The sequence below is a fragment of the Lactuca sativa genome, chromosome 1 (genome assembly GCF_002870075.4).
Source record: "Lactuca sativa cultivar Salinas chromosome 1, Lsat_Salinas_v11, whole genome shotgun sequence".
Classification (NCBI taxonomy): domain Eukaryota; kingdom Viridiplantae; phylum Streptophyta; class Magnoliopsida; order Asterales; family Asteraceae; genus Lactuca; species Lactuca sativa.
Genome location: NC_056623.2, coordinates 1,017,267 through 1,026,741, shown reverse-complemented (window position 1 = coordinate 1,026,741; position 9,475 = coordinate 1,017,267). Strand labels below are relative to the sequence as shown.

At 38.1% G+C, this 9,475-nt stretch overlaps 1 protein-coding gene across 1 annotated transcript; it reads left to right on the top strand.

Moving 5' to 3' along the window:
• Nucleotides 1-7,744: 7,744 nt before the first annotated feature.
• Nucleotides 7,745-9,121, top strand: LOC111894745 (uncharacterized). The gene is made up of 4 exons (XM_023890847.3): nucleotides 7,745-8,145; nucleotides 8,354-8,549; nucleotides 8,635-8,721; nucleotides 8,794-9,121. Exons 1-4 carry the CDS (start codon nucleotides 7,928-7,930, stop codon nucleotides 8,932-8,934), a joined length of 642 nt encoding a protein of 213 aa, XP_023746615.1. The 5' UTR covers nucleotides 7,745-7,927; the 3' UTR covers nucleotides 8,935-9,121.
• Nucleotides 9,122-9,475: the final 354 nt, after the last annotated feature.

The window sequence follows — 9,475 nt, the reverse complement described above, 5'->3', positions numbered from 1 at the left end:
AACAACTCAAGGTTCAAGAAACGAAAACGTCAAGCTCAAGTAAAACGCAAGCGATTTCAGAGAATTGCCATGCAACAACCACAAGTGGAAACCTCTGCCATCCTAGTACCGAGCAGACCATATAAAGGAACACTCCCGAAGTGCGACCGGTGCAACTATCACCACAAGGGAATTTGCCGAGCCTGGCAATGCAATAATTGCAACAAGATGGGGCACATTGCTCGTTTCTGTAGAACTACCTCCGCCACTGGAGCAAGCCTAGTTTGCTATAGTTGTGGTGAGGCAGGGCACAATTACATAAATTGTCCAAAAGAGAAGATCAACGAAAGCAACCGTGTCCCCATGACTCCTACTCGACACTTCACTTCCACCACCAATGTTGGTGTTGTCCAGATATGTCACCAATGCGGTGAAATTGGACACCTCAAGAAGGATTGCCCGATAGCGAAGAACTCGGGTGCTGATGGGAAGATCCTCAGGATCACAGCTGCAGGAGAGCCTGCTCCGGAACCCTCATTAATGTAATGTAGGCGTTTTGTTGTAACAGACTTATAACCCATCCAAATCTAGTGCAACTAGAGTCTTACCTTTTGCAAGATCCTGTCTGTATAGAGATGCTCGTGCTGCGTATACTTGTCTTTTGTAGTATACCTTATTTGCATCAATAGTCTTGTAGTAAATCTAAAGTACTGTAACTCTGTTCATGGTTGCACGGTTGTGTTTTGTATGTAAACGTCTTATGTTCAAATCTAATGTCTTTAAGTTTCAGTATGATTTCGACATTATCATACGACTCGATTCAATTTGATCCTCACAAAAACAGCTTCATACGTACATCTCTTTATCAGTAAACGTCTTTTTAGCGAAACCATAATTTCAAAACACCGAAGTATTCATGCCTGGAGTAACCCAAAGTTCCTTTCTTTTCCGAAGAAATCCCCGAAGTACCACTCGTGCAGTACGTCAAGTTCAATCCAAGGATTCATACGGTTGATCTATCACTGAGGAATGTATACATAAGGGTAATATATAATCAAGGTTCTACAGGTTTAGAATTGATGATTCCACTTTAACTTCTTTTTCCCCGATGGGATATGAGCTTAAAGAAGAATCAGTTATTCGACTACCTTTTCAATCTTAATTATATATGACTCGTATATACGATATAGTGATCGTTGAACCAAGTATGAATTCTAATATGAACTTTAGGACGGAGAACTGCCCAAGTCTTCTAGTAATCGCATTGTCATGTGAACAAACTTAGAACCCAGTAAGACTTCTGTAAATAGATTTCCCTTCAGTCTAAACACCTACGGAGATACAAGAACAGCCCAGACAACTTAGCAAACTACACAGAAATAGAATTGGAAGACTAGGCTTCTCACCCTGGAGAGCCCCGGTCTTATTCTTCCAGAGGTCGACGGAGTACATCGTATGTACCTCGGCTATCGAGGACCCCATCAAGATTTTCCATTAGAAATCGTTGTCTCTGCCTCGCATAGATGAATTGGTTGAGCAAACGCAAGAAAAGAATTACCTTCAAAAATGGATCTGAGATCCGAATATCACCAGTTCGAGTGTTAGAGAAGAATTTCCGGAAGACTACCTTCCAAACTCGATGCGGGCACTTCGATTCCGTAGTGATACCCTTCGGATAGGACCAATACACCCATAGTATTCGTGAGTTAAGTGAGTAGGGTGCGTCTTTATTACTTGGATCAGTTCGTCATTTCTCCATGTAATGACTTACTTATCTACCCTCGTGGTAAGAAGGAACCCATGGAAACATTACCTTCAAAGGAACTTCCGCGAAGTTCTCTAAGCACAAGTTTTGAAATTGAAGAGTCAGATTCCTATGACACACTGTTAGTGATGTGGGAATTTTTGAGTACTCTTTCAATTTGTCAAAACCGTTGAGAATTTGTTGACACCAGAGACGCCGACAGACATTCGCCAAATTCTAGGTCTTACAAACCTACTGTCATAGTTCATCCATAACTCCACGCAAATCACGGAAACCCGTACGACGTTGACCCAGCAGGGGGTGGCCCTTGACTGGGAAGATAAACAAGAAAAAGAAACCTTGGAGATTCCAAGTGAGAGACCAAGTCCTTTAGGAAGTCTCACTCTGGGAATGGCTTAATACGCTTCGCTTCGCGTGGAAAGCTAAATCCAAGTTAGTTAGGACCCCAAGATTCTTACCAGAATCGGTCCTGTATCTCACAGACTAGACCTACTTCGCGAACTCAGTAGCGTACATTTTACCCTTCGCGTCTCGATCTTGAAACCATACCTTTCCGTTAGGACTCTCGTGAGCCTACTCGACGAGATCAAGATTAACGAGATCCTCGCATTCGTATTAGAACCGTAGTGACCCTCGACCGAGTGGTCAAGTGGACGAAGCAACGTCGTCGCCAATTAGTGAAGGTTCGTTGGGATACCAACCGAGGACCCGATTTCACTTAGGAGCGCGAGAACCAATCGATCAGGAAGTTTCCCACCTCTCGACTCGATCATTGCCTACTTCCTTATCTAAATTCTAATTTCAGGACGAAATTCCCTTTAACAACGGGATGATGTGACAACCCGAAATTTCCATTCAGTCAAACCCTAAAATTCAACCACTTTGTATCATAAGTCAATGTCATTATTTCTTATTTTTAAGAAATATAAAGTTTGTTTGATTATTTTAATATTATTTTTAAACGAACGGGTAAAAGAAAGCGCCGTCTCGGGTTTTGAATTTTAAAAACCGCAAACACCTCGCGTCTTAGAAATTCCCGACCAAAATTTTAGGTTTGGGTTGAAAAATCACCCAAAAACCGTGAACTCATACCTATGTATGAGTTTACTCCCCAAACACCAAAAGAGTAAACTCCAAAATATCCTCTCAAGTATCATTCGAGTTTTTATTCAAAATCTTCAATCTAGTAAGTGTTTCTAGCCCTTTCAAGTTAGTATATCACTTCATCTAGTGATTGTACATCCTTTAATCCATTCATTTATGTGTTTTGACTAGTTTTTCCAAAACACCAAGAACACACACTAGTGTTCTTGGACTTAAAGTTCATTTCAAGCTTCCACAATGTAAGTACTTATATCCTAGAGTCATTTAAAGCTAGCTATACATGTTTATACCAAGGAAAAGTCCCAAGAACACCAAGAACAAGGTGTTCATGGTTTTGGGAGGCTCCCAAAACCGTAAACACCAAATATAGTCCCTTAGGGTGCTTTAGGGTGTCTAGATGCTTCACAATGCCTTAGGGACTTGTCTAGATCCATCCTTGATGAGTGTATCACACAAAAAGCACCAAAATCATATATTTTTATGTGTTTACGGTTTGGGGATCTCCCAAAACCGTAACCACCTTAAAAGTTGTATAAATGTCCCATAAATGGCCCATGGTTGTTTCTTATGCCTAGAATCTAACCTAGACTAGTGCCATGTTTGAGCTAAGGACTTGAAAACCGCCAAATACCAAACTTGTGAGTTTAAGGTAGTAAAATCATGAGTTTAAGGTAGTAAACTCATGGAGAAATGGTCCTTAGACCGTAAACTCCATTTAGGAGTGTTTTGATGCCACACAACACTTCCTAAGGCTAAATCATGAAGTAGGAATGCTTGGAATAGCTTAGAAGACTTCAAAACAGCAAATCGTCAAAAGGTTAGGAGTTTAAGACTGTAAACTCAAGATTTTACGACTGTAAACTCAAGGGGTGTTGGTCCTTAGGGAGTAAACTCATTTTAAGAGTGTTCCTTGAACCCCAATCATACTAGCCTTTCCCTACAACACTTAGATGCACTCCTTAATACTTATAACACTTATACAAAGTGTTTGTCATGCCTTAGAGTGTCTTGACCTTGTTTATTAGTTGTTTAAAGACTAATTGTTTTTATAAATATGTCCTCATATGTAATTAGGATCTTTGTACGTGTCTAAGTCTTCACTTGACACCAAGCACTTATCCGACACTTCCTTCCGATCCACTTGCTACAGGTGAGTTCATAACCCTTAATCAATGTTTTAATTGTTTTTAAATGTTTTATGGGGGGGGGGGAGGATACAAGTAGAATCATGCTAGTTATTATATCAATCACATGTGATTGATAAACAGCATTCAAATGATTGGCTACTCATTAGCCGTTTTACCAAACAGTTTCCTTCAAATGATTTTTATAAACACTTCGTATGTTTAAAACTCCTTATTAAACTGTACATTTTACTCTGTATGTTCCATTTCAAACTCATTTACAATTGTGTTTCCAATAAATGTTTATTTATACTTAAAATGTTTTATCAAACCCATGCTTTCAAACCGTTTTATAGATTGACATCAAGTCGATCTTTTCTTAGATAATAATTATGATCAAAGGTTTTACAAAACGTATTTTATGCTTTTATGTTATAAATTGCATGCCTCTATATGTATAGTTATATAAGAAATGTTTAAAAGACTTAGGAAGGCTATCCACCTTATTTCCTTTTCGCGCTTGAGATGTGGTATGGTGGGACATCGGGTATTCGTCCGAAGGTTGTTTAAATATTAGTTATATATCATATGTACATATATAGTCATAAAGGTCCTTCTAGTTCATCCAATGCCCTTGGGTAGCAAGGGTATACATCCATGTTCATACGTACCAGTTATATTACTAGTAAGCTACCATATGGGTAGTTTAGGAAGATACTAGAACTATTACTAGAACACAATATCATACAATGAGTCAGTTCATTCATGAGTCAATACTTGCTAGATAGAGAGAGAACACACATTACAGCTAGTACACACAGTAGATTACTATACATGCTAGATAGTGAGAGAACACACATTACAGCTAGTACACACGGTACATTACTATACATGCTAGATAGAGAGAGAACACACATTACAGCTAGCACACGTAGAACATTACAGTACATTACAATACTATTACATAGATATGTTTACATGATTACACTTACATGAGAACAATTACATGATCACACTTACATGAGTACAATTATATGATCACACTTACATGAGTATGCTTACATATACATAGGACAGACGTCACTAGGTGCCATAGCATGGAACAAGTTCAGGATCTAACAATACTGATGAATCGCAACGCAATTGTGATAGTTATATCGGGTATACATGATCATGGTAATGTGGATGTGTCACGTAGTGCAGATATGCATGGGCGTGTAAAGGTCTCAAAATCCCTTTGACAGGGGAGCGTATAGCCTGGGATCTAGCCATCACATTATACCTTATCCCTCAAATAAGGCAATTGAGTACAGAAGTAGTTATTTATTACAAATACTACAGTACTTAGAAGAATTACCCTAGACTTTAGGTAATTAGTACGGTTGTAGTTCGACACTACACCATAGTACTATTTCATTTTCCCATTACATTCACTTCGTGAATTTTCACACGACGCACGGTAATGTAGAAACTATATTTTTGGTTAATGATAGTCAGATTTGGGAAAATACACTCTCTTACAAGAGCCATACACACAGACACTAGATGCCTTGGTAGAAGGATACGATTAGTAGGAAACATAGGGCTTCCTAGGATCATACAAAACATTTTTATACTTACAATTCATATACATTTTTATACTTACAATTCATATACATTTTTATACTTACAGTTCATATACATTCTCAATACTTACAATTCATATACATACAAATACTTACTTACAAATTAAGACACTAAAATACTTATGATCTCACCAGCTTTAACGTTGATACTCTCTTTCAAAATAACTTGTATCCTCAGGTCAACCATAGACAGGTACCGATGCAAGGTTCAGGGAAGATGGTGCTCGTTCAAGACGCGTCTTTCATTTTGATTTATTCTTTAGTGTCTATTATAATTTGACAGAACACTTGTATTAAAATTATATTATTAATGCAATGGATGATGTTGTTGCTTGTTTACTACTTTTCATTGTTGTGATACTGTACATGACGTCCTCCGCCCCAGAACGTTTCCACAGTTCTTGGTTTTGGGGTGTGACAGACCTCAGATCTGACTTTCATATCAAAAGGGAAGGCTTAGAGATCCAAAGTTCATAAAAGGGACAAACCACCAAAACCCTAGCTAGATCTAAAGATTAGAAAGGAAAGATGCAAGCTTTTTACCTCCAGAAGCTTTGCAAGATGCTTTTAATGCAAGATCTTGAAGCACCCACTTGATCCAAGCTTGCTTGACCACCCCTTCTTCTTGAAATACACACAAAAAGGACACAAGTGCACACTTTAAGGCTTAAGAATGATCTCACAAGGTTTCTAGGAGTATATGGACGTTCTAAGTCTGTGGAGGCTCTCTAGGGTTTAGTCCAAGGAACATAAGGTTGCTTAAATAGGCCTCAAGTACGGATAATTAGGGTTTTGCAACCCTAGCATGTACGCCCCGTGTAACTCAAGGTACACCCAACATACCTTGATTCCTCCACGACCACATCTATCTAGTACGCTAAGCGTACACTTAAGTAAGCACAACGTACTTAAGGGGCCATTTATGCAAATAATATATTTCCTTAGGGTTTTAAGACTTACCAGAATTTTGGATGTTACAAATGTTGGGCGGGATTTGATGAATGTGATGGGGCGGGGACCATCTCATGTTATTAATAGATCTGTTCCGAGCGGGGCTTGTTTTCGGGCGAGGCCAGATGGTTATTGGGCGTGACCCATTGTATGTTTGATATGTGTTGTATGGGGTATTTTTGGTGAGTCTTCTTTCTCCTTCCCATTTCTTTTATCATTTGCATACGCAACCACTGAAGACATCAGAGGTGTATTGGAGTCCATCGGAAACAATCTCCCTCTCAAGTTTTGTCACCGTCCATCGTCCCCCATTTCTCTCTTTTCTCATCTAAAAGGAAATCAGTTAGAACAAGAGAATCAATGCGAAAAAAGCTCCATCAAAACCTATCTCCTTCCATCCTCCTTCGTGTTCGCCGACCAATCAGGTATGATGGTGGTGGTGTTGTAGTTTCGTCGATGGAGGTGTTCATATCTGAAAGAGGGATGTGTAGTTTTGAAGACATAAGTTTCAGTTTCCCCTCCAAATCCAGAAATCGAGGTGCAAATCTTGTACCAATTGCAAATTTGATGTGGGATTTTGATTTTGTGTTGTTTACAGGTGGTTGCTAGAGCTGGTCGGAACCCTTCATCCTCTCCGATGTTTACTCGTGGGTGGTGTCGGAAAAAAAGTGTCTGATGAAGAAGGGGATGGATGGGGAAGGGAGAACTGGAGTGTAAGAGGTGTATGAGTTTGATTGTGATCGTTAGGTATCTAGTGGTAGGTGGTCGAAGATGGTATAAGTGGAAGTCATTTTAGAGTCGATGACCAGTGGCTAGACAGAGAATATAAGTCTGGTTCCTGAAACAAGTGGCTGGTTTTAGGTGAGGTGAAAGTGGTGGACCTTTTTTATTTTTCTAATATAAATTAGAAAATAAATAATAAGTAAAATAAAAAAAATTAATCAAAAAGGTAAAATAGACATTTTATATCGTCAGAGACGATCCGAGTGGAAAAAAATACAGGGACGGTCCTAGTTAATTTTTGAAAATAGGGACTCAACGTATAATTTGACACTTAAATGAGGGACCAATCGTGTAACTTACTCTTAAAAATTTTATAACTTAGAAATAAGATATTATTTGTGACGTTTATGATATTTTTCGTATAATAAAAAGGGTCTTATGGTGACTCTTTGCATACATTGTCGATGTTGTATATTTGTAATTTTGTATTGCTGTCATGTAAATAAAAAATGATGGGAAAATAATTAATTAAACCCTAAACCCTAAATTTGCTTAAATGTTTATTAAAAATATCCGATTTTGGCAATTGATTGCAGAAACCGGCGGAAGGAGTAATTGGGCGAAGAACTGCTCGGGTTTCTTAAAAAGAGAGGGAGATGGAATTCAAGAGCTCTGACGTGAATCTATGGAAGGAATCCTTATCGGCGTACGAAAGCAGAATCGAGTCCATTGGTAAGCCGAATCTTGTTTCGCTAGACCAGTTCTATTGCAAAGAACTACCGCATCTTATTCGCCAAAGGAACCCTAATCCCCATATCACCATTCCTGAGCTATCCAAGCTCATGCAATGGAAGCTCACTCGCGGGAAATGGAGGTAAATGGTCTCTTCTACTCTAATGTGCTCAGTAGTAGAGGGTCCGAATGTCTGATAACTGTTACTGAGGTCAATAATTTAAATTTTTCACAAATTAACTGTCATTTTGGTCCATAAATTAGTCGATTATCCATAGCTTTTGTGTATTGGTCTGGCAGTTGTATCCAAATGCGAGTACACTGAATGATGTTACTTTATATTATCGCAGACCACGTTTGTTGGATTTTGTATCATCACTGAATGAGGATACTGTGATTTCTGCTTCGCAAAAAGCTTTCAAATCCTTACCCGACGTTTCAAAAGCTATTTCTGAGCTTACAGTCTTGAAGGGTGTTGGACCTGCAACTGCATCTGCTGTTTTAGCTGCTTATGCGCCGGATATTGCACCTTTCATGTCCGATGAGGTACCCTACAAATCCATTCCAAGCATTAGTCTCCTTTTTCTTATCTTGAAAAACTATTAAGTAACATTGCAATTTCATCATCAAGGCAATGGTGGCAGCTCTTGGGAACTCAAAAGAATATACATTGAAACAGTACCTTGTGTTTGTGGACAAACTTCAAGCAAAAGCAAAGGTTAGTTCCACGGTTATATAATTGGATTGTTAAAACTGGATTTGCTTAAAAAATTCAAATTCATTTTTATAGGAATTAAGCGTAGATGAGGAGGAGGAGGTGTTCACACCCTCGGATGTAGAGAGAGCTTTATGGAGTTGTGCCAAGGCTGTAGCATCACCTAAAACTAAAAGTGATGTTAATAATTCAAGCAAAAAGAAGAGGAAGCGCTGACTACTCTAATCTAATTAGCTGCTAACAAGTAACTCAACTTAATCCTGTAATGCTCACAACTTAAGCCTGGCTTTTGTTTTAAGGTAGGTACTACTCGACTGGTGTTTCTCATTCCCTTGTAAGGTTGTTATGTATGTATGTATGTCTTTTCTTTAATTCAAGTGATAGTTGTGTTTTCTTTGGATTATCTGGTTATTCTTAGATGATCCAAAAAAAAAAAAAAAAAATAGAACATTTCACTTTAAGAAAATCAATATACAATTTCACTGTTTAATTATTTATCAAATATCTAAATTGGAAATCCCAGGGCCAATTGGGCAAAGGGAAATGTAAATGAAATATAAATGCTTATTTTAGCTTATGAACTAGCTTAAGCTAGCTTTTGATGAACTATTTTGAGATAGCTTAAAACAAGCTTATGAAGTTTTTTCAAAAATATTTTACATGTCTTTGTTTACATTTATTCTTTTTTTTTTCTTTTAGTTATATATCTAAATGTCTATTCATTGTCAATTTACATTATAATTTAGCTCATAAACAA

Bases quoted from the DNA above. Each gene is read 5' to 3' on its own strand.
- LOC111894745 (XM_023890847.3), top strand. From the start codon at position 7,928: ATGGAATTCAAGAGCTCTGACGTGAATCTATGGAAGGAATCCTTATCG. The intron at 8,550-8,634 runs GTACCCTACAAA...TTCATCATCAAG, and splicing joins CACCTTTCATGTCCGATGAG to GCAATGGTGGCAGCTCTTGG. The intron at 8,722-8,793 runs GTTAGTTCCACG...TCATTTTTATAG, and splicing joins AACTTCAAGCAAAAGCAAAG to GAATTAAGCGTAGATGAGGA.